We start from the raw sequence: 23,742 nt of genomic DNA, 5'->3' as shown, positions 1-23,742 counted from the left end.
CTCCCTTCACCACCTTGAAATCCTGGGTGACCAAACTGGAGGAGAAAACCCTGCAGTATCAGATTCATTGCCACTTGTGATTTATTTCCGAGCAGGGTCGTGTCATGAGCCCCTTTCGTCTCTTTTCTTTTCTTCCTTAGTCTATGCAACGTAAGAGCCGGAGGGTGCGAAGGAATATTGCAACTCAATACTATGAGGCAAGTTGCTCATTACGGAGGCCATAAAAAAGCCAAAGGAAGACCACAACGCTCGCCAGCCTACCTTTGGGAGGCTTTAGACCGGATTCGTAGCACACGCACCGGCTTGTTTGTCTGAGATATAGCCCTAGACTCAATGAACCCCCACCGGTCGCTCAACCTGTTGTGATATCCGAGGAAACGCGCTGGTGTGATGTCTATGCTTTTGTTTCTGATAGCGTTTTTGGGGCTTGTCTTAGCTACTACCTCCGATCTGACTCTTGATCTGCGTCCGTGCAAGACTGATGAATGGTACTCGTAAATATGCCGAATGGAGAGCCTATCGAGGAGGGGAAGTGTGTTTGTTCACTGTCGCTGCATCAGAGAGTCGTGCTGTAGAGTGTACCAAGTATGGAGTACCTACTACCTATCAACGCAACAATGGAAGAATGTTCATTCCCATGGACAGGATACGAAACCGCTGAAAAGCCGCCTGACTTCGTATGATATTTTCAAGAACCCGGCGCAATTTTCAAAATTTGACCCAATCAAGAAATAGTTTGGAATAGTGCAATCGGCGAACACCTAATGGACAACTGCCTAAGCAGGTCCCCAGAGTACATATGTTCATTGAAGAGACTACCGGGTCTTCTTCTGAAAACGCTCTTCGTGGGTATCTGCCTACCCAGGTATGCGTAGACGCTCAAGGTGACAAACTGAAAATGTAAAGTCGTTGCAGGGAAATCGACCTTCATCAATCGTAATCTATGAATACAATTTTGGGTCATGCTCTTCGCGCATTTTCTCTCGACGACTTATGATCTCAAGCGTCTCCTCTTCTTTCCTAGACTTGTACTCCTCACGTCACGCAGGTACCTCCTTTAAGCCGATGTGAGCTCTCAACATTCTCTTCTTCGCCGCTAAACTTGTACTATTACTAGGTTGGAGATCCCGCTGTTGTAAGATAGAATCCACTTGCTGTCCGTTCATTTGCCCAATTTCTGCAGACGTAGTAGGGGAATTCGGGAATGGCGGCACCGTTTGAGGGGTTGAGGACTAGCGAAAGATGGTCCGATCGGCTGGCAACGTGTGTATTCTGAACGCGAGCTGCATTATTGTGATTGCTATAGAATTAGTAGAGTAATATTAAAATAATCAAGGGTAGTACGTACGATGTGGTAATGAGTCGAGTAAACTTCTGATCAAGATGAGTGATGTCTTGACGAACAGCTATAATATCCCGAGTCATTTGCTCTCTCATTAGCCGGAGCTCAGCTAGAATGAGTTGACCGTTGGCGATTGCAGGTAGATTTTGTGCTTTCCGAATTTCATTGGCCGCAGAAGAAAGATTTTCAGCAAGGGAATTGAAATCTGGCTGCTGACCGAGAGGGTTTCCACTAGCCATCGTCGCTGTGGTGGTGATGGTGGTGACGACTGTTTGTTTTTGTTCACGAAATGGTGAGGGGAAGAAAACCGAAACCGCGTTGTCGAGGGAAGAGCACCTCCAAAAGCGGCGGCACTGACCGCCAAATTTGGCGGGAGATTTCCCTTCAACTTGCGTTGAACTGTATGATTCGCCCCGACGAAATCTTATGCAGATCTCGCCTGTCAGGTTACAAGAATGCACGGAATCATGGTCCAAGCGGCCCAGCCTGATAGAGTGAGCATAGCCTTCCAACAACTGATATTTCGCGACATTCAAGTGAAAGGAACCCTTGATCGCTGGGCAGGATTACAGCCAGCAGATGTTGTATGATGTTAGCAAGCATAACATCCAAGTGGAGACGAATTTGTTCTATGGCTTGGAGGAGGTACCGAAGATGGTGGAGCTCGCGCACTCTGGCAAGCTGAAAGGGAAAGCCGTATGTGTGGTAGATAGCGATGAATTGGAAAAGGACAACAAGAGCTGAGGCATGGCCCTGAGAGTTACCAGGAACGCCTTGAGTTTTGATATGCCCTCGTGGGTCATGACGGGCGATCTTCTTGCACAGAGACGGACTCTGAGGCACAACTAGGCAAATTCAGTATAAATAGGTCTTTGTTGATATTCGGGGCCCTTTAGTTCCTGGAATTGCCCTCTAATACAGAATCTCAAATCCAGCAGCGGCAAAGGAGGACCCTGTCTAGACAGTTAGACACAGAACGGGCTCTGGGGGGCGGGCGGGGGGGCTCGGGCACTAACTTGGGCTTGCTTATGTAGTTCGGGTGTCCAGGTGGGTGCTTACCTAACTATTGCTTACCATAAGATTCTGGGTGGTTCTCACCCAGATCTTAGGTACTCCGTACTGTACCTAGTTAAGATGCTTAACGGCAGGTCGAGCGAACTGCGGGGAATGCAGGACATGAACCTCAAGCGGGACAAAATAAATGTAAAGGAAGCTTCCCAAGCATACACCATCACCCTCAAGGATCTCAGGATCGCGGACAGAACCGTTCAAGAAGCCCTCTGACTTCGATTCGCGTGGGAAAACTTGACACCACCCAAGCAGAGATGGGTTCCACTGCACACGGAGTGCCTCCTGCCGCCGATTTACCCCTCCCCACGCAGGCCAGCAATGCCCATGGCTCACTCGCAGATCTATTACCCAGCCACTTCACCACCGAGATCACGAGATGGCTTACCGAAGACACACCCTCCTTCGACTATGGCGGTTTCGTCGTTGGTTCCGAACCTCGCACGGCACAACTTCTCTGCAAATCTGATGGAGTCCTCGCCGGTATCCCCTTCTTCAACGAAGTGTTTAAGCAGCTTGAGTGCACTGTGGGCTGGCACTACGATGAGGGCTCATATCTCGACCCCAGTAAGAGCGGAGGCAAGATCAAGGTAGCCACAGTGGAGGGCCCGACACGGAAACTGTTACTCGGAGAACGTGTAGCGTTAAACACCTTGGCCAGGTGCAGTGGTGTTGCCACACGAAGTAAGAAAATGCTCGAACTTGTTCGTGGCGCAGGTTACCTGGGTATCCTGGCCGGCACTAGAAAGACCACCCCTGGCTTCAGGCTTGTCGAGAAGTATGGTATGTTGGTAGGTGGCATTGATGGACACAGACATGACCTGAGCAGTATGATTATGCTTAAGGACAACCATATATGGGCCAAAGGAAGTATCACCAATGCCGTCCAAGCTGCGCGAGCAGTAGGCGGGTTTGCGCTTAAGATCGAGGTTGAGGTTCAAAGCGAGGCAGAGGCAGATGAAGCCATCGAGGCGGGTGCGGATATTGTGATGCTGGATAACTTCGATGGCGAGGGGTTGAAAGTTGCAGCTAAGAGCCTGAAAGACCGCTGGACAGGGAAAAGGAATGTGCTGCTGGAGAGTAGCGGCGGTCTTACCGAAGCAAATGTGAAGGAATATATTAATAACGGTATGGACAAGCCTTCATTGCCCTTGTGGCTCTGCTAACCTTTCTAGATATCGATATTATATCCACCAGCGCGGTGCATCAAGGCGTCGCCCATGTGGATTTCTCTCTCAAGATCGAACACTAGAGTGAATGTTGACTACTTCGCCATCAACCACCCACAACCCTAGCGATACGCTGTCATGGCCAGACCTACAGCCACCTCATCCTGATGGCATTTTACTACTATACTAATTCGGACATAGGTATAGTACGGCCGTTTTCAAACCAGGCATAAAGCCGTTAGGGTCTCTAGTATATAAGGTTCTGGCTACAAGGTGAAATTAATGTATGTGTAATTAGAAGCTTATATGCTACTCCGCCTCCTTGAGGGGGATAGCAACGGCTACTCAGCGAAACTTCTAATACGAGCTCAACTTCATCAAGGCCAACCATGGCCTGCTGAGAACTCAGCCTCGAATGAGCTCACGATAGAAGGCGAGGATGAAATCATCATGTCTGACTCAGATGCATGACGTTGAACCAACAAGGCCGCCGCACTATTCGCCACGTCTCACCTGCTAAAATGTGGCCTCAGAAGGCCAGTGCTATTTTCTTTCCAGCCCGGCTCGTGTTGAGTGTACAAGAATAAATACCTGCGAACAAAGGCACCAAGCTACGATGAGCATAAGGGGCTTTGTGTGGTCCTAAACAGTGTATGTTAGACTAAGACAGGGCCGTAGACTACGACCAGAATTGCTCTGCCCATTGTCGTGGCTGGAGTGGCAAAGATCAGGCTTTGCATCAGGACAAGGCTCGGCCCCTGAAAGGGAACAACAGAAGAGCCTCAAAATGGAAAAGGTGCCAGCGGGGTTCGACGACAATGGTCGACTTGATCGTGGCCCTAAATATGACACAGGTGCTTTCTCTAAGTTCATCTTGTATCTCTGTCAAATATAACAGCTCATACGATAAGATATGTTTTCCTAAATATCAACATGTCGCCGGCAGACAGACCAGGCTGTGAGGCTCCTTGATGCGGGGTTGAAATTTGTAGTAGCCGAGATTCAGCCGACGCTGCCCACACGCAGCCTTGCCGGTGCCCACTGCGCAGTTCCTGTCTAAACATTTCCCCGTGAGAGCAACACCCTCGACAGTGTTCAAGCTTGTTGATTGAAGAGCCCCGTCCGCTCTACATACATGGCAGGAATGGTGTGTCCCTCTGCATGAGCACACCCACTCTCTTTGACACCCCTCTCGACCAGACACCGAAACCAAAGCCGGAAGTCATGTCCAACGCAGAAACCCCGCACATGTCTTCTCACCCAGCAGCTCAGGATGAGCAACCACAACCACAGCCGAGCCAAACACAAATCTACCACGGGCTCTCAACCTACCCATTCGCACAAGACCCAGAGTATCAGAGCGGACTCGCGACGATCCTGGGCCATCCCGAGCGGGCAGCAAGCCCCCAAGAAATCGAGCAGGAGGTGGAACTAGTGCTGCAGGTGCAGTGCTTCTACTTCGCAAGGAAATACAATCTGCAGCAGCCCGTAGATCCGGTCGCGTATCGGGCTTGGTTGAGGGAGAGAAATGCAGCACTAGAGCAAGACCCGCAACCGCGGCGGCCGGTAGCGGCGGAAGGACAAGGACACGGAGACGGGATTGCGACTGAAGATGCAGGACAGCCCATTCCGCAGGGACAGAGCCAGATGGGCAGCGGTGGTGAAAGTGGAAGCGGAAGTAGAAGTGCAGTTTCGTCTGGAGTATCAACACAACCACAGCCACAATCACAACCAGCAGTAGCGGTAGCCACCGCCCCGCCAACCCAAGCAGCACCGCCCGCAGATGACCAACAGCCACCTTACCCGACCTCCTTCGCCGCGATCGTGGACCTGATCACGCGAAACATCCCCGTGCCAGGGATCGAGGAGATCCCCACGACGGTGCTGGAGCCCGGCTCGAGCAAAATCGACAAGACGCCGCGGCGGAGGAAGCCGTGGGAGAAAGACGCAGAGACAGATCCAGATCAGGATGAGATTGAAGTATCGAAGACGGGAGTGGACAAGTTGGAGGAGAATGCTGCTGAAAATGGTGCCGCCGCAGCAGGCGGTGCGGAGTCCTCTGCTGCTGCTGACATGGTGGCGGGAGCCGTCGACGTCAACGGGCACCGCGAGACGGGCACCGGCGTCGTCAATATCTTGAAACCAAATGCTGTGCCGGATAGCGGGTTGCTGTCCAAGGACTGAATTCTGGGTGGCATATCTTGTTTGCCAGCTCGTTTCGGAAACTCAGCCAACTTCATTTTTAGAGGGATCTTGGATTGACTAGTTGGGAAGGAACGGCCCTTGAATACATCCAGGGTCTTTGAAGTGGTGCGAACTCTTGCTTTCTTGGTGGTGCTCAAAGACCGCACCTCGCCAAGTGAACTGGTGCTGCTGCAAGTCGGCAGCGGGGCTTCGAAATCGGAAACGAGCCTTCAGCCGTGCTGGAAAGAACCTCGACCGTATCCACTGGTGTAGATCAGGCTTCAGAGAACATCCGGGGGAAGATCTACTCTTCCACACACAGGCCACAGACGAGATTGGCATAGCTAGTGTTCTTGTAAATTCCTCGACCCGCCCGCCTACGGCTATGCAAAGACTCAAATCACGAATTACTGATATCATGCATTATGAGGGATTCAATCCTATTGTTTAGCTATCATAAGCACTATCTGGTACATTGTCCTGACCATCTTCGTTCATGCCACTGGTAAATACAAGCTTCAAGTGTCTGCTCACTCGAGCAGGACAAGAAGGCCTGATATGATACACGATTTCTGGGGTATTGAACACTGTTATGTGAACTCTGAAGCCATGCAATATCTCCTGCCTTCGTTGATACCTTCAATGTTTCTCTGTAATTGACTGGGTGTGCGAACGGAGAAATTTGTCTGGTTGATAAATGTGAAATGCCATACTCATGGTGAATAACCCGGTAAACGTTCTCCATAAAACATACATGCAAGCATATGTCGAGCCAAGAAAGCCGAGCCAAAACATTGCTGACTTGAGAGCGTTGACTCATTGGCTTCGTACTCCGGTGTCGAGCAAGTATTCCAAGCCATAGAGGGCTATCCCCATGCTATTGACAATGCGTAGAATACCTTTCATCTACAAAGATGACGAACAAGTAGATGAATTAATTGATTTTGTGCAATCCAAGTCCTGAACGGGTAAGATGGCCATGATGGACCTAGCGGAAGCGAGCCCATTGACTGCGTGGTTGACCAGGGGCGCCAAATGGATTGACAACAGCACCAGCTCCCGGACGTGTGGCCGAGTTTGGATTGCAGCAGAGCATAGCAACACGAGACCCAAACTTGGAACCACGAAGAGAGACCATGTGCTTTCGAATGTGGATGGCAACCTGTTCACGCTGATGGTGATGAGTGTTCATCAAGATCCATTGGATAAGATAATTGCCGTATTGGTCACCAGCAATGTCGATGAGCGGAATGCGTGGGCGGTCTGGATGAGCAGTTGTGATAACTCCGAGGTATCGATCCAGAAACTCTGGTCCACCAATCTTGAGGCACTTCTCAACCACCTTGGAAGCGAACTGATCAACACTGTAGTTGTACGAGTTGGTGAGAATATGATCAACAACTCGACGCTTGTCGGGTGGAGAGCCGTGTTCGCACAAATGCTGAATGCACCAATTGCCAAACTGACCATGAGCAATCAAGTCGATGTTGGAAATGACCTCTTCAATGGCGGGGCGCTTCTCGTCTTCGACACAATTCTCGAAGATGTTCTGAACGACAAGACTGCCAGTTTCACCTAAAGCAACCTCATGCCACATGCCACGAAGAGCCTCATTGACCTTCAACATGATTTGCGGGGGTTCTCCACTCCAGCGGAGTTCGAACAGCTTCTGCCAAACATGACAAGCATAGCGGTGAATAACAGTATCTGGGATACGTCGAAGTAATTCATGGACCATGTCAGCTTTGTGTTCCTCTGGAACAGAATCAAAGGCTTTCTGGATGACATGGCAGCCAAATGGGTCCATGCTGAGCGACAAGACATTGCCTCGGATGGCTTCAGCAATTGCTACAACTTGTTCTGGAGTGCCGTGCTCGAAGCAACGTTGGACAAGAAAGTTACCGAAGCGGTTGATCATCAATGGGTAAGCCTGGTTGACAATGGATTCAACAATTTCGAACTTCTGCTCTGCCGTGCCGACCTTGAGTTTCTGCTGCAAGAAGATGCTGGCTTGTTGATCATTGTTGCAGACGATCTTGTCGACAATGTACTTCCAGTCACAAGAGACTGACTTGTCAAGGAGGCGGCGATAATTCATAGGTTCAAGAGGGGTTACATATGTCTGTCCACCTGTAATATTGGCCTATTCCAAGAGTCAGTACTGAACAAAGCAATGGCCAGGTTGCACTTACTGAAAGGGGCCATGGATTAGTGACACCTTGACCACTTGAGGCATTGAAGTCGGTTCCTGTAGGCGATAGTGGAGCAGTAATACCCCGTTGTTGGTAATTGTATTGACCTGGAATACCCATTGAGCTGATTGCCGGTGGAGTCAGAGCGGTGGCACCCGGTGGGTAGCTCTGATAGGCTGAGAGAGGATCAATGGCGGTGGTGTTGATTCGAAGCGGAGCTCCATTCCGTCTCATGTTGAGCTGTTGAGGGTTGAAGGCCATGGCCTCAGCATGAGTTCTCATGTCGTACCCGGCACCTGGGGCATTGCCCGAGAAGTTACCGGTCTGAAAGGCCGAATCACCACCAGAAAGGGCAGCAGTACCATAGAGGTTATCATAACCATGATTGGGAAGACGAAGGTCGCGAGCGCTGGTGTATCCAGCACCAGGAGGATTGGTACCTGGGTTATCAGCCATGGACGCAGCAGTGTTCTGCCAAACGCCACGGGATCGTCCAAAGTTTCCGCCAATGAGGTCAACTGGGTCAACTTGGAGGTGGTCTTGGGCAACCCAGGCGTCATTACGCGAAGTGAATGGACGAGCTGATGCATTGAACGCACTCTGAAGATGGCCAATGGTGTTCTCGGTAAGGTCATTTGATGGAACAAAATCTCCAATCTCAGAGGGGGGCCCCATGGCTTGATCCATAGTGTGCTTCAGGGTACGAGTTTCCGCAAGCTCTTGTTCCTGACGTGAGATGAGAGACTTGGCGGCTTCAAGCTCCCGCTTGACACGCAAGATTTCAGCATTGTCTGTCTTGGCTATGGTTGCAGCTGGACGATTGCTAGTGGGAGCGATGTCGACAGGAATTGTAGTAGAAACGCCAGCATCCGAATTAGAGGAGCTATCTCCAGACACGGACGTGGAAAGGTGGCGATGAGAATCGGTTCCATTCTTGATTTCATCTTCCTGTCTCTTCAATGCTTTGTTCTGGTCCTGCAAGTTGTGCAGGAGTTTGTCAAGAGAGCGAACATCACTGCTAGGCTTCCGGGAGTCATTCAACTTCAGACGAGCAAGGATTTCGTCCATGTTGGTGGTGGGCTTGGGGTCTGACAGACCTGAAGAAGGCTATGAAGGGTGAGAAAGCTAAGATGGGAGACAAGGAGTTGACACTACCTTTTCTTTGTGCTGTATAAAGAATTGATCAGTTTGATGGGTCAAACTCCGGGAGAGAATGGTAGGAGAGATGACAAAGGAGCGGCTTGTTGTAGCTTGGCAGAGGCAGAGGCAGTAGGAGTGGAACTCAGATGGGCAGAGGGCAGTTGAAGTGACTTGAAGGGTTCAAGTGAATTAACATACCTTGGGGTGTTTGGTCGCGGGCAGGCCGTCGTCGTCCATGTCAAGCCGCAACTTGACACTCGAGGTGGTTTTCCGATTGAGTCTTGGTGAGCCAGTCGAGACGATTGTCGCCATGGATAGCTTCAATGTGACAATGGATAAACCGGGTGGTAAGATGCAAGATAAACTGAGGAATGGACACCAAATTGGTCCAAGGACGCTCCGATGGTTAGAGGCTTGAACAACAGGCAGAACAAATGGAGCCACCTGATGCGTGAACTTTGACAGGATGTTTGTGAGGGTGAAAAGAGAACGAGGATAGAAGATTGGAGGAGGAAGAAGTGGGAGAGGCAGTAGGTGTGGGAGGCAGACGAGGGGCAAAGATAGAGAGGAAAGACACGTCAAGGTCAGCATCGACATCAACGAGGGAATGACAGGCGCGATGGAGACAACGTGATCGTGATCATGATCATGATCGTACCTTCCCTCTTCACGAAAGGGCCCTCTGCCCGTGAGCGCCTTCCTCGATAACCACTCTCTGCCTTCAGTACTTCAAACCCATTGCTTTCATACTGCTATTGACGAGGTGGACGCGGGCTCCTTCGTCGACCGATGTAGCATTATCCGCTTCATGGAAGGTAAGATCCTGCAGATATCCTCCATCTATAGTCGAAAAAGCCCATCGCCACTGCTCCACCATGTCCTTTCCATCTTGCTGATGCATCAAAAATTACAAAGTCAGGCTGGCCAGCACCGGTGAGGGTGGGAACAAGCCTGGCGGCCTGCTTCAATCCATTACTATCAAACCCCCAAACCACTAATTCCAGTCTTTCGTTCGGAAGAGGACGTAGCCAAACACCGCCCAGTCCTGGAGCAAATGGAATCGAGGCTATCCTACCGTTGCATGCCGTTAGTAGCAATCTATCATCTTCAATGACAATGGGAAAGCGTGGGATTCGCTTCGGCAGAGTCGTCTTTCCCAGCGCAAAGATGATTATGTTGCAATCTTCTTCAGCCGCGTTTGGGTACTCTAGCCATGGCAGAATGCTTGAATCTGCGCCGTAATATTGATAAAGATTACGGCTGGCCTGAGTGGCGCTTGCAAGAGCTACCTCCGAGCTATACACCAGCTGAAATGGACCAGCACTGCGGAGTATCGATTCCAGAACGCCCCTTTGACGACCAGAACGTTGCTCCAGATTCTTCCACTTCAGTAACACTTCCTTGGCCCAGATATTCGTGTCTCGTTTCACAAACGATGACGGTCTGGCTTGGCCTTCAATGTCAAACGGGAGCAGCATGTCGTCAAACCGGACCTCGTCGGCGGTATTGGTCAGGTCATGTGTCCACTCGAATCGCAAACGCCGGATGTTTGTGGTCTTCAATTGCCATTGCACACCCCTTTCCGTCTCGGTGATGACCACGTCAATCTTGCCCATTCGGTCAGGTGACAAGAGCTGATCGACGAAAACGCCATGTCGGGAACCCATGTCATGCGAGTTTGGCACAACAAAGGAAAATCGACTTGGTACTTGTTTCCGTGCGGTCTTACATGTCAAGTGGTTGAAGTAGAGGTCCTTCATGGATCGTGTCGTCATGGAACCATCAACCCAGTGGCCCCAGCCTGGTATTTCTGAATAGTTGGCTTGGTGGCCAACCTGGGCGAGAAGGGCATTCATCAGACGAGAATGATAAACAGGCACGTTGTCATCTGCTGACCCATGTTGTTGCAAGATGGGCAGTCCCACGAGATTGTCCACCAACAATTCGTGTCGGTAATTGCCTCGGGCAGTCTGAAGAATAGCACTCTGCAAAGGATCTGCCTCTTGCCACAGGTGAAACGGGACATAGTTCTCGATGGAAGAGTATCCTGAAGCGGCAGCTGCAGCAAGAGTACGCTCGGGTTGATGAGTGCTGAAATACCAGGTCCCCTGGCCACCATTTGAATGACCTGCCACCAGAACTTTGTCCAAACATACGCCTGGACCTCTCCACTCATTATTCTCGGTCCACTGAGCTATCATGTTGATTGCAGCTTCAGTATCAGCAAATCCCCAAGTGTGCCAGTCATCACCGCTCCATTCACTCATTCCTGCGGGAGACAGAACCCAGGCGGGCAGTTCAGGAATCTCTTCAAACATGTCTCTAACGAAGACGCTGTCTGCTTCCACCCCTGCGCCATGGAGATTCACAAGGACAGGGACATCTTCTGATGCTTGAAAAGATTGATTGACGCTTGGAGGACGCAGGATTGCATACGAGACCGCACCACTGGGATGAAGAAAAGTTACTTTATGTGGTGCACTTACATCTGCATGGCTTGTCCTGCCAGCGAAGGTTAGGTGCGATGGTGTAGAGTCCTTCGGCGTATATTCCAGCCTAAAGTTAATAGACTCTCTTGACCCAGCCTTGAAATCGAGGTGGATCTTCACCGGCCGGGACTGGCCAGGAGCCAACCAGATTGCTCCGCCAGACATGACAGACTTGTCGAAGTCATGAGAGGTTGCAATGCGGTCGATCTTGACCCATTTACCTCCCTGGTTTCGGACCGTAACACTTCCAAACGGGGCGCAGAAATGGCCTCTTACGACATCTGGAAGCAGTACACCATGTTTGTCGACTGCAAGGAGGTCCTGCACGATTTTTACCTCCAACCTGGCCTGCAGATTAGGAGGCAATCTCCCACCCATGGACCGTATATCACCAAGCAGGCGCACTCTGACAACATTGATACCTGGATGCAAGTGGATGACAACTGGCGCTCGTCGGAAACTGTAAAAGTCACCCCCAAAGATATGATCATCGCCAACCCAGAGCTCCAAAATGTTGTCCGTGTATAAAAGCGCTGGTTGAGAAGCACTTCCCAACCAGAGCAATTCACCTATCACCCAAGCTTGAAACTGAATAGCAGACCAACCATAAATCTGTTGTGCAAAATGCCAATCTATGTCTGCATACTGCAACTTTAGACCAACAATTGCACCCTCCTGGGATGTATCGGTGCGATAGGTGCGGTTTTCCCACTGCACGGTTGCGTTTGCTGCGAGAGGGCTGTGGTAGTGGATGTCCTCGTTGGAGGTGGTATTCCTGATACCGCCATAATACTCAATTGGATCAGCTCCCCATACAGATTCTGTTCGGCAAGTCAGTTATTCAAGAAATTAATCAATTCAACTGAATAGGGTACCGCGAGTTCCCAGTCTAAAAGGGCCCAATGCCTTCCAGCATGTCGAAAAGGTCAAAGGCGAATCACCAACGACTACACCCTTTTGCGTGGACGCATCAGACCACCATGTTGATGCTCGAACGAGTTGAATAAGGACGACTAGAATGGACACCTCTGCCCAGACCCATGACCCCATTGTCTTGGGTCATTATCTCGTGGATCAACTCATGCTTGGGAAGGTGGTGTTGTTTAGTCTCGGATAACCGCCAAGGCCATAGATATATACGGAATATCATTGCCCCGAAGGTGAAGGTTGGACCTGGTCACACCGTCTTCCATTATCGGTATAGCGTCCAAATGAACACGCAATTCATGCAAGGACTGTGACTGGGCCGTGGCATGAACCTGCGGCTGAACACATCCCTACTATCGATCTAGGGTTGCACTGATTCAAAGAGAAAGCCCTGTGCATGAACTTTACAAGTCTTCAGTCCTGAGTGGGAGACCTGTTCGATCTTTGACGACAAGCTAGTCATGGCCACCGATCTTTGTACACCTTGAAGCTACACCCTCGACTCATGATCACCGGCGCGTCTTCTCCTCCCTTCTATCCTCATGAACATGACCACCACGATGACTCAAACTCCCGAACCTCGGATAATCACCCATCGAGCTCTTTCACCAAATCCGAACAGCAATGACCCCATCGGGAACGAGAAATTCCCTTCGTTCGACGACCACCGCAGTAGTGTTCAGCATAATGCCCCAGCAGTCAGCGAAAGCCCCTCGGACATCAGTCCCGGTGCAGGGCCGTTCACGAATCAAGATTTCAAATGGCCAGCAAGGAAAATGAGCCAAAGACTACGGGAAGCACGTCCTCCAGGCGTCTATGGACATCGCTCAAGGAGGAGTGTTAGCGACGCTATCAACAAGTTCCGCACACGCCAGGGAAGTGTCAGCGAGAATGCCCATGAGCTCGCAGAAGCATTGAAAGCACCAATCTCTTACAAATTGATTGTGAGTACATTTGTTCCTCTCTCTGCACCTGCAACTATTGACAGTAAATACAGGCTCTCTGTATCGCTTGGTACATGACTTCCGCCCTCACCAACACATCTTCCAAGTCGATCTTGAATGCCTACCCCAAACCTGCTACACTGACCATATTACAATTCCTTTCCGTCTTCTCGTGGTGCTTCATCCTGACAGGCTTGTCGTCAGTATTTCCCTCGCTAAAACGAGCAATTCCGGCATTGAAAAATGGATTGAGACGACCGTCTTGGGATGTCATTTATACGGCGCTTCCACTGTCAATCTTCCAGTTATTAGGCCATCTGCTAAGCTCATACGCTACATCGAAAATTCCAGTCTCATTGGTACATACTATCAAAGGACTATCACCTCTGTTCACAGTCCTCGCATACCGGATAGTGTTCCGCATTCGATACAAGAGGGCCACGTATTTGTCACTTGTACCACTGACGGTGGGAGTGATGTTGGCTTGCTCGACCGACTTTTCCACCAACTTTTGGGGAATCAGTGCCTCTCTGGTAGCGGCACTGGTTTTTGTGACACAAAACATATTCTCAAAGAAATTGTTCAATGAATCGTCACGGGCGGAAGCAGATGGACAAACACAGCTGTCTCGAAAACTCGACAAACTCAATCTATTATGCTATTGCTCGGTGGGGGCGTTCATGTTTTCGGCACCAGTTTGGATATACACCGAGGGTTGGGAGATTGTTCAAGACCTTTGGAAAGATGGATCATTGTCCCTTTCGAAGAAGGGCAAACTGGACCATGGAGAGCTCATGTTGGAATATGTGTTCAATGGGGTCTTCCACTTTTTCCAAAACATTCTGGCCTTTGTCCTGCTCTCGATGTTGTCACCAGTATCATATTCGGTGGCATCGTTGATCAAGAGAGTATGGGTAATAGTGGTGGCAGTGATTTGGTTCCGAAGTTCCACCACTTCCATACAAGGGGTGGGTATTGTGCTCACGTGTTTCGGGCTCTATCTGTACGACCGAACTAGTATGGAGGACGCGGCAGAGAGAAGGACCAAAGCAGACCATTTCCGTCACAAAGCAGCATTGCTACCAGTTACTGAAGTTCAAACACCGGGACTGGAGATCAATTATCCCGGATTTGAGGAGAAGATGGACTCGCAATGGAAACGAGATGACGAGAAGGATCGCAGTCACGAACCGAACTTCTCATCCGGTTGGTTAGCTCCCGGAACCAAACAAGAGACGACGTGGGATGTTGCAGGGAGGGGAGAAAGAGCAGAGAAAGTAGAAAATTAAGGGAATTGTACTACTACCCCCACCTGAAAACGTAGCGATGGCGTTGGGATTTGGACGAGGGCACACTCTTGAAATCATGAATAGAGATCATGCTAGAATAGTATTCAAACCGTCGACAACGATGGAACTCCTGATAAAGAGGAACCAACAATTAAGATGGCCCTCGCTGTTGAGAAGACATTCGACGACGAATAGAGTATTTTTCCTGGTTCGGGCGATGTAGCGACCGTCGGTAAGGGAACAGAAGCATCATGGGAACGAATCCTAGCAAGCTCCAGCTACGGCGCAGGAGAGCTGATCTTGGACATGAAGCAGAGGAGAAAGATATGGAGGATAATTTTTGGGTCTCTTTCTCCTACAATAAGTCAGGTCCGTGAATGAGTTTATATATATGGAAAAGGAGAAAAGAAGGGAAGAAAACTGATTGAAGAATTCGATAAGAAAAGGTGAGCCGTGGTGGGGGTGCTTGTCCAGAAAGGGAATAGTCTTCGGAGGCGGGTGTCCATTGGAAAGTGTAATTGTGGCTGGTGACGCCTCACGGGAACGCGTTTAGGGCACCAAGGGGGAAGGGATCCCAGCTTACATCAGACGTTAGGCATAAGGCGTTAGGCGTTAGGACCACCACCAGCCACTTACTCGTAGGAGTACCCGGCAGCCTGTGGGTGCCTGCAACAAACCACGGTCACAGACTATCCTATCCCATCCCATCCCATGCCGCCGCAGTCCGAATTGCTGATTCACGTCCGCCCAAGACCATCATCCAGCACAGCACGCCGTTTCTAGATGACCTAACCTACCACCACTATTTCCTCGTTGCTTCTTTCTATCCCTGTGCCATCACTTCCTCCGCCATAAACCACCATGTCTCGAACAGAGGTTGAGCGGCCAGACTCCATCCAGGAGGAGGATCCTCACAATGAAGAGCCCAAAAAGAAACAGAAGAACAGGAGACCTGCCAGTACGCTTCAGATACCCTCCATACTCAGAGACTGATATCCAGCTGACCGCCCCTTTCAATCCCTCAGACACTGCTTTCCGCCAGCAACGTTTAAAAGCATGGCAGTATGTCTCCTTGCCCTCTTCAAAAGAACAGAACCTACGAGCTGACATCCAAGCGCAGGCCTATCCTCACACCTAAAACCGTGCTTCCCATTCTCTTCGCAATTGGGATCATTTTCGCTCCCATCGGCGGTCTGCTGCTATGGGCCAGCGCAAGTGTTAGTACAGTAGCTGTGGGATACTGCGACCCCTCTGCTGACAGCCCGTCCAGGTTCAAGAATTGGTGATAGATTATACTGATTGCAATTCCACCGCAACCGACGAGTTCCAACCTATCCCTGACAGCAAGGTCTCCTCGTCCTTCAAATCCTCCAACAAAACAACTCGACCCTTGTGGAGGGTGACTCGAAACACAACAACCCCTCCCTACAGCGTCGCCATCGATGATACTCCTGTCTGCACCCTCCAGTTCTCCATCCCCAATGACATCGGTCCTCCCGTCTATCTTTATTACCGCCTCACCAATTTCTATCAAAACCACCGGAGATACGTCAAGTCTCTAGACACCGACCAGTTGAAGGGAAATGCTTTGAGTAATTCCAGCATAGGAGGTAGCTCGTGCGACCCTATTCGACGCGACGCCCAGGGAAAGGCGTATTATCCGTGCGGGCTGATCGCAAACTCGCTATTCAATGACACCCTCAACAGTCCTATCGCCGTCAATTTGGCCGGTGGTCAGCCGGGGGAAACTTATCGGATGTCCAACAGAAGTATCGCGTGGAGCAGCGATGCGAGCCTTTACAAGAAGACAGAGTACACCAATGATCAAGTCTCACCACCTCCCAACTGGCATGACCGCTACCCAAACGGCTACACCGACGAGAACCCTATTCCGGATCTGTCAACCTATGAAGAATTCCAGGTCTGGATGAGAACCGCGGGTCTCCCCACTTTTAGCAAGCTTGCTCTCCGTAACGATGATGATGCCATGACTGCTGGTACCTATCAGATGGACATATATGACTGTAGGTCGAACAATTCCATTCATATCAAGCAACGTTTCTAACAAGCATAGTCTTTCCTGTCAAGGTCTATGATGGCACCAAAAGTGTTTTGATCTCGACCCGTACCGTGGTTGGAGGCAAGAACTCTTTCTTGGGCATTGCCTATGTTGTAGTAGGAGGTCTCTGCGTGGTCCTTGGTGTCATTTTCACCGTTGCACACCTGATCAAGCCGAGGTTCGTACCTTTACCTCCCATGATTCATGCCTATGCCCTTGCTGATCAAGACAGAAAACTTGGCGATCACACCTATCTCTCTTGGAACAACGACACTCCTTCGACTGCTACCACTACTGGCCGTGAAGCTCGACCTGGAACTGCTTGAAATGATCAGGCTGCAGGAACCCTTATATAACGTTGATGATGCAGGGCAGGGTTTTGGCACCGGCGTTTCAGGAAGATTGGAAGAAAACCGAGGCAAAATACTCACTGGTTCCCCTGGGCCCGATGTCACGGAGAGGTGTTGTTCCTTCAATTTTTCGCCAGTTTGAATGCAGCAACCAACCCATTTTGGCTTTTAAGATGAATTCTTGTTTCCTTTGAGGGTCACGTGGTATGGAATGTTTGTTGAATCCCTACATTCCTAGGTTGCCTTCCATTTCCCATTGTGATGACCAGTCTGTGCTTATTGTGTGTGTGAGCTATTTCGAGTTCTTCTAGATCCTGTCCGCAACATATATTCATCATGGCTATTTGCTCCTGTTGCAGTCCGCTTCCCGCCTGCCAGCTTTGAACATGTATCCCTCTTGCATTTCCTTATGTCTGGTACAATTTTTCCTCATGACGAGCTGCTTCATTAACACAACCCTCGCCGCTATCCCCCGTTATTTACCCATTCGCCGATCATGCAACGTTGACGATCCATCTGAAGCCCTGCGTCTCTCACACCGCTACCTCCAGAAAAACGAACCTCTGAAGAACGAACTCTGGGACGCAAACACATTACGGCAACGATACGACCGCTATGTCGTGGACCACACCAGACACAGCCACGGCCGGCGGCAAGCCCCAACCATCCCCTCGATATACACGATCGACACATACATCCACGTCGTCGCCGACTCATCGACCGCAAACCCCCTTTCAGCAGACTACGTGACCGACACGATGATCCAGAACCAATTCCGCTTCCTTAGCGCGGCGTACCGCAACTCCAGCATCGGCTACCGACTGGCAGGCGTCGACCGCACCGTCAACGACACCTGGGCCGCCAACGGCGACGACCTGGCCATGAAAAGCGCCCTGCGCCGCGGCACCTACTCCGCCCTCAACATCTACTACCAGTCGCAGCTGCGCACCACGTCCGAGACCCCCGGCGTGCCTGCGGGCGCCCTGCTACTGGGGTTCTGCTCGCTCCCAGCTGCAGGCGTCACACGCTCCACCCCACCAGATGCCTATGTCGTCGACGGATGTAATATCCTCAGCGGCACGATGCCCGGTGGCAAGGTCGGCGGGTATAATCTCGGTGGCACGACGGCGCATGAGGTCGGCCACTGGAATGGGCTCTTGCATACCTTCAGCGGGCACAGTTGTCGGCTCGACGACTTGGGAGACTATGTGGCCGACACGCCGCAGCAGGCGACCAGTACAAGTAAGTTTCGTCGTTGTCGTTGTTGTCGGCGGCGGCGGCGGCTTCCTCTTCGCACTAGAATTCAATCACTAACACAAACCCCCCTTTACCAACCAAACAGGTGGCTGCCCAGCCTCGAAAGACACCTGCTCGGACAGCGGCGTGCCCGCCGGGGCCTACAACGGCGAAGCCTCCACCCCGAACCCCTACGGGCCTCAGGGCTACAGCGGCCCAGACGCCATCCACAATTTCATGGACTACAGCATGGATGCGTGCTATACAGGCTTCACGCCCGGCCAGGGGGCTAGGATGCTCAATATTTGGCAGATCTATCGGGCGGGTCTTTGAAGACGATGGAGCGAGAGGCAGAGGGAGAAATCGAATGGACGCTTCGAATTCGAAATGGGGATTTTCATAAATGAAGGACGACGTCCCTTTTTTGCGTTTTGACCTCTGTTTTGGGTATGGAGATATAGTGCATGGAATTTTTTCATCTTTTTAGGGCCATTTGGCCTAGAATGATCGGATATGATCCAAGCATTACCCAGGAACTCACCGTCGAACTTTTTGCTTCATTAGAGCCTATGCAACGGAAAAATCATGTTGAAAACACGCCGTCAGCCGAAGATATTACAATGTGTCTGGTCTCGTTTCCGCTCCGATGATTCCATCACCCATGAAGGAATCTCCACCCATCCTATGTACCAGCCAAATTCAAGACTTCCTAACGAGCAAAATCCCAAAGTGCGTCCTCTGCTTATACTCGTCCCACCAAGCCCGCTCAACACCATACACCTCGCGGCTCTCCTCCTCCGTCCGCGGCGGGACCTCAGGCTCGATCCACTTCAACTCTCCCAGCATCCCGGCCTCCCTCGCGCACGCCTCATACACATCTCTCCCGAGATGGAAATTCTCAAACGAAATCTCCGCTGGGCTGGTGTACGCCGTGACTTTGGTGGCATACCCGTCTCCAGAGGCCAGTTTCGCCGTGTATTCGACGCCGACGCCGTATTTCTCGCGGTCGAGCGCGGCGGCCGGGTTCGCAGCGGGCGAGAAGGAGGCGGCAAAGGCGTCAAGATCGCGCGCTGGGTACGGCGTGATGCCGACGAAGACGCCGGTCTCGTCGCGCAGGCTGCAGGAGATGTTGCGCCACATCGCTGTCATTTCGGCACGGGAGGAGGCGTAGTTGAGTAGCCAGGCGCCTGTTACCACATCGAATGGCGTGCTTGGTAGATGAAGTGGTTGGGTGCAATCTCCGACCTGGAAGCTGATGTGTGCCAGTATCCCTGCCGGAGACGATGACGGCGATGGTAATGGCGATTCGGCGCCCTCTCGCGCGGCCTCGATCATCACCGCGGAGATGTCGATCCCCAGGATCGAGGAGACGCTGGCGCTGCCCCATTCTCGCAACAGCCGCGTGTAGTAGCCTGTGCCGCACGCCAGATCGAGGACCTTGACGTCCTTGTGTGTGGACAGCAGTGGAGTAATCACTGACTGGAAGGTAATCCGCTCCAGGACCGCTGCTGGGAAGCGCTTCATGGACTCGTAGGCGAGCCCGATCTCGTCGTACTGGCTTGCCATGTTTGGAGCGGCAGCGTGGACCTCTTGTGTTTAAAAAGGCCAACGGGTTTGGTGGAAGGTCTTGTCAGTATTGACATATGTCCATCAGTCCTTGAGTACCGCTGCTAAGCTACTCGAGACGTTAAGGTGATTTCCCAGGTCACTTTAACTGTTCTATACTGTTAGGATAACTGTGAGATCAGTAACTTTCAAATCCAAGCGGTGACGTGGCACTGCTGGTAGTCAGTCAGCTAGTCATTTAAAACCTCAGTGTATGTCGGGTTTGGGCCCTGGCACGGACATCGCATGCCGGAAGTGTGATGTGGGTTCGCAAAGTGGATAATGGATGGCATGACAAGAGTCTAGCGAAACTCATAGGTGCGGAGATACATGAGGTCTTTTGTAGCATGAACTAAGCGAACAGCGCTTTCCGCTCATTGGTGCACATACCTAAAGAACCGTAATTATGCAGGTATGGTGAAGAATGATCAGGATGAGAAAGCATTGAGAAGACAGAGTACTGGCGCTCGCAATTAGTGCGCAGTCGAACTTGGTTGCATGATATTATAGCCAAATCTGATGTTGAACGACAGTCATACACTGGCCCTCATCCGCAAGGACACAAGCCACTGGGGGAAGACATCTAGTCGTCCTCATCCACTCTGGCCCTTTTCTTTTCTCTCTCGCTCGGGCCAGCTTCTTCCAGGCCATATCTTTTCTTGCTCTCTGCGGTTTGTCTTCCTGAAGCTTCACCAATCAAACTATCAATACCAAATGGGTCATCTTTGTCCTTCTCGAATTGTACAGGTCCTTCATTCCGCTCCGACAACTCTGTTCCTTTGAAGTTTTTGGATGTTCCCAACGTGTCGAAGCGATTCGATTTCTGAATCCTGCTCATGGTCGAATCCGCAGCATCCTCCCCATCGTCATCATCCTGGTTGGTCGATGGTCGATAAATGCTGTTAATGGCATCTTGAGCAGCGAACAAAGGCTTATCGTAATGTTGATCCTCGTTGAAACCTGTATCAAACCCGGATGATTGATTAAATAATCTCGAATCATACATGGTCTCTTTATTCTGAGTTGGTTTCGCGAGGCCAAGAGCCACCTTCTCAGAAATATCGCGGTTCTGCTCTCGTGCCATCATCTGGATCTTCTTTTCTGTTCCCATTCTACTTTGTCGCATCTGTCGCTCATTCTCCTGCTTTCGTTCCCGCCTGGCACGTTCTCGTTCTCGCTCAGCCTCATCCTGACTGTCATCCTGTGACCTTGAGTCATAGGATGAACCTGAATAAGATCGTGAGCGCCGCCTTGATTCTGAACCTCTCCGGCCAGAACCAGATGCATTCTGCCGTTCTTCTCGTGCTTTTCTTGCCATCTCTCGGAGATGATCCTCCTTGGCAAGTTTTTCCTTCTCGGCTAGTTTCTGTTGCATCTGGGTTCGCAATTTCACTTCCTCTCGTGCATGGCGATCCGCGGTGAAAAGTGCTTCTGCAAACTGCGCAAATTTGTCGTTGATAGTCACATCTTGCAACCCTCGACCGTCAGCAGCCAAGCGCTTGTCCAGTGGGACAGTGTATCCCTTTGGATTTTTCCAGTTGGATACTGGTGGAGGGATCTTCCAGGCTTCTTGATCTTCGGCCGTCAATTTCCTGGGTGGTGAATGCATGACTGGAGGCGGAGGGCTGGGTGGTCCTCGAGGGATTTTCTTATGCTTAAACTTTGGTGGTTCCATGGGGTCCTCTTGTCGTTTTACGATTTTGAAAATGCGGTCGTTCTTGATCGAATTGTCGCCCATTTGATTTGCGGGCGTATAACGGACATATGTTGGCTCCTCCCGATTCACACCTTTGACATTCTTGGGCTTCTGGGCAGCAACCGCCCCAGACACCAATTTCTCTAATGCTAACCTTGTCTTCTCGGCACTCGCAGCCACCTCTTCTTGGCTAGGTCTGTCCAGGTTCAAATCTCCAGCGTTTGCCTGTTGTCGTAAGGGTATGAGGTCTTTGAAACTGGAATGGATGACTCTGTTTTCGCTGTGTCCTTGTCTAGCGATAGCATCGTACTTGACTTTGCCTTCGGCGTCAACTTGTAGGGCCAGGGCATTTGAAGTGGAGGAAGTGCCTTTCCGGCCCATGTCCAACGGGTACTGTGCGACCGGAATCTCTGGAAAGGCGCCACCGTCGCCAAAATCTTCTGCGGATCGAGGTCTCCATCCTGAGCGTTGTCCATATGAAGGAGGGCCCGAGCGCTGATTCCCATGAGCATTAGCAGAGCGAAACGTGCCTATCAGACTACCACTGACCTTGAGAACAATCTGCGACTCGTCAATCACTCCAGGTCCAACGATTCGAGGACCTTTAGGTTGAGCATGAACAGGTACAGACTCGTGTTCGCCTGTATATTTTGGTTTCGGAAGCGACGCAAAGAGGCCTGTCGCCATGGCTGGCAGAGTGAGAAATGAATGTTGGGGAAAGATACAACAGGCAAGTAGATGCGCGGGCTTGCATTAAACTGGAAGAAATCATGCAAGAAGTCACCACGACGCATAGGGCTGTAAACTTCACCGTAGATAGTACGGTCATGCGCAAGGCTTATGAAGTGCAGCACCAACGGGGACTTCGAGTCGGCGAGTGCTCTTCCGAAACCCCAACTTGGGGTCGGGGGACCAGTTGGGGGCAAACATCGTCCAACGATTTCGGAAGAAATAACAGTATTAAAAAGAGGACCCGCCTCAACTCTGTCAGACTATGCATATTTCTCCTGTTGACCGAGATATTTACTTAAGACAAAAGCCAGCAACGCGAACATGCGAACAAGCCTGACCTCTAAAATCCTACAAGGCATCGCCGTGGGCACAGCGAGCAGCATCGGCGCATTTTTCGTGTGGACAAAACACTGCAAGATCGCCCAGCTCGAGCCCAACAGTGACCCCTTATTTGCCAATCAATGGTACAAGAAACTCAACGCCAACGCCAACCCGACACTGCACGATGAGTGTGTGAGGAGACTGCCCCTGTTTAAGCTCAGGCCTGAGCTGGTCGAAGATGCCAATAAGGGCGGGAGCAAGCTCGTTGAAGCGCTGAGCCAGGGGGTTTGGGGTGGTCATGGTATGCCTTTCGCGCCTTTTCTCCTCCTGTCCTATGCTTTCTGATTTCTTTGTGCGACGCTGCTGCGTGTTGGGCAGCTATGAGCATGAAGCTTCGACATCAAGCAGCTCACTGCAAACAAATGAGCTACCTCACGTGACTGTCACACGAGGACTTCTTCCCATCCATCCCGACTCCCAAAAGCTATCGATACTCCCGTTCAGTCATCTAACTCGCAGCAAACAGGATACACCATCCAACGACTATATCTACAAAACAAATACCGCAACGACACAACGACAGCACACCAACTATGGGACCGACCGGCCCTTCTCAACTCGTCATACGACAGCGGTACCGAGATCACGGACCACTTCGTAGTGGTCGACAAGACACCGACGTCGATACTGATCCGGTGCGGCGATTCACCGCTCAACTCACCGGACGGGCAACGGCTGTCGGACGGATTGTTTGAGATCACGGCCACGACCGACTTCGATCGCGGCTTCGCTGAGTTTCGCCTCAAGAGCATCTTCTTCCAGGGCGAGGGCACCGTCGAGGATAAGTCGAAGCCTGTGATGCCCGCGCATATGGTGTGGGCGCATCAGCAGTATGCAAAACTATGGATGGAGAGTGCTATGAGTCAGATCAAACGATAGCCGTTGGAATCCGATCTTGGAAGGTAGATGCGGTCACAATAGCACTTTTGTGTGAAACGG

General features: G+C 51.1%; 10 protein-coding genes across 10 annotated transcripts; 6 read left to right on the top strand and 4 right to left on the bottom strand.

Annotated features, from left to right (window-relative positions):
• Positions 1-2,667: 2,667 nt before the first annotated feature.
• A1O9_09117 (nicotinate-nucleotide diphosphorylase (carboxylating)) lies at positions 2,668-3,662 on the top strand (the record flags this gene model as incomplete). Its single annotated transcript, XM_013401811.1, has 2 exons — positions 2,668-3,538; positions 3,586-3,662. 2 exons carry the CDS (start codon positions 2,668-2,670, stop codon positions 3,660-3,662), a joined length of 948 nt encoding a protein of 315 aa, XP_013257265.1.
• A 1,165-nt stretch (positions 3,663-4,827) lies between these two features.
• Positions 4,828-5,763, top strand: A1O9_09116 (uncharacterized protein; the record flags this gene model as incomplete). The annotated part of the gene is made up of 2 exons (XM_013401810.1): positions 4,828-5,145; positions 5,299-5,763. The coding sequence occupies 2 exons, from the start codon at positions 4,828-4,830 to the stop codon at positions 5,761-5,763; spliced, it is 783 nt and encodes a 260-aa protein (XP_013257264.1).
• Positions 5,764-6,751: 988 nt separating this feature from the next.
• On the bottom strand, positions 6,752-9,023 carry A1O9_09115 (uncharacterized protein; the record flags this gene model as incomplete). Its single annotated transcript, XM_013401809.1, has 2 exons — positions 6,752-7,906; positions 7,956-9,023. The coding sequence occupies 2 exons, from the start codon at positions 9,021-9,023 to the stop codon at positions 6,752-6,754; spliced, it is 2,223 nt and encodes a 740-aa protein (XP_013257263.1).
• Positions 9,024-9,901: 878 nt separating this feature from the next.
• Positions 9,902-12,634, bottom strand: A1O9_09114 (uncharacterized protein; the record flags this gene model as incomplete). Its single annotated transcript, XM_013401808.1, has 2 exons — positions 9,902-12,405; positions 12,460-12,634. The coding sequence occupies 2 exons, from the start codon at positions 12,632-12,634 to the stop codon at positions 9,902-9,904; spliced, it is 2,679 nt and encodes an 892-aa protein (XP_013257262.1).
• Positions 12,635-13,071: 437 nt separating this feature from the next.
• Positions 13,072-14,744, top strand: A1O9_09113 (uncharacterized protein; the record flags this gene model as incomplete). Its single annotated transcript, XM_013401807.1, has 2 exons — positions 13,072-13,455; positions 13,509-14,744. 2 exons carry the CDS (start codon positions 13,072-13,074, stop codon positions 14,742-14,744), a joined length of 1,620 nt encoding a protein of 539 aa, XP_013257261.1.
• Positions 14,745-15,605: 861 nt separating this feature from the next.
• Positions 15,606-17,129, top strand: A1O9_09112 (uncharacterized protein; the record flags this gene model as incomplete). Its single annotated transcript, XM_013401806.1, has 6 exons — positions 15,606-15,702; positions 15,770-15,806; positions 15,865-15,961; positions 16,015-16,768; positions 16,819-16,981; positions 17,036-17,129. 6 exons carry the CDS (start codon positions 15,606-15,608, stop codon positions 17,127-17,129), a joined length of 1,242 nt encoding a protein of 413 aa, XP_013257260.1.
• A 455-nt stretch (positions 17,130-17,584) lies between these two features.
• A1O9_09111 (uncharacterized protein) lies at positions 17,585-18,722 on the top strand (the record flags this gene model as incomplete). The annotated part of the gene is made up of 3 exons (XM_013401805.1): positions 17,585-18,395; positions 18,496-18,536; positions 18,594-18,722. The coding sequence occupies 3 exons, from the start codon at positions 17,585-17,587 to the stop codon at positions 18,720-18,722; spliced, it is 981 nt and encodes a 326-aa protein (XP_013257259.1).
• A 366-nt stretch (positions 18,723-19,088) lies between these two features.
• Positions 19,089-19,955, bottom strand: A1O9_09110 (uncharacterized protein; the record flags this gene model as incomplete). Its single annotated transcript, XM_013401804.1, has 1 exon — positions 19,089-19,955. One exon carries the CDS (start codon positions 19,953-19,955, stop codon positions 19,089-19,091), a length of 867 nt encoding a protein of 288 aa, XP_013257258.1.
• Positions 19,956-20,577: 622 nt separating this feature from the next.
• Positions 20,578-22,377, bottom strand: A1O9_09109 (pre-mRNA-processing protein 45; the record flags this gene model as incomplete). The annotated part of the gene is made up of 2 exons (XM_013401803.1): positions 20,578-22,185; positions 22,240-22,377. 2 exons carry the CDS (start codon positions 22,375-22,377, stop codon positions 20,578-20,580), a joined length of 1,746 nt encoding a protein of 581 aa, XP_013257257.1.
• Positions 22,378-22,743: 366 nt separating this feature from the next.
• A1O9_09108 (uncharacterized protein) lies at positions 22,744-23,682 on the top strand (the record flags this gene model as incomplete). Its single annotated transcript, XM_013401802.1, has 2 exons — positions 22,744-23,044; positions 23,270-23,682. 2 exons carry the CDS (start codon positions 22,744-22,746, stop codon positions 23,680-23,682), a joined length of 714 nt encoding a protein of 237 aa, XP_013257256.1.
• Between the last annotated feature and the right edge of the window lie 60 nt (positions 23,683-23,742).

Source organism: Exophiala aquamarina, assembly GCF_000709125.1.
Source record: "Exophiala aquamarina CBS 119918 chromosome Unknown aczIA-supercont1.9, whole genome shotgun sequence".
Lineage (NCBI taxonomy): Eukaryota > Fungi > Ascomycota > Eurotiomycetes > Chaetothyriales > Herpotrichiellaceae > Exophiala > Exophiala aquamarina.
This window is presented reverse-complemented; position numbering and strand designations above follow the sequence as displayed.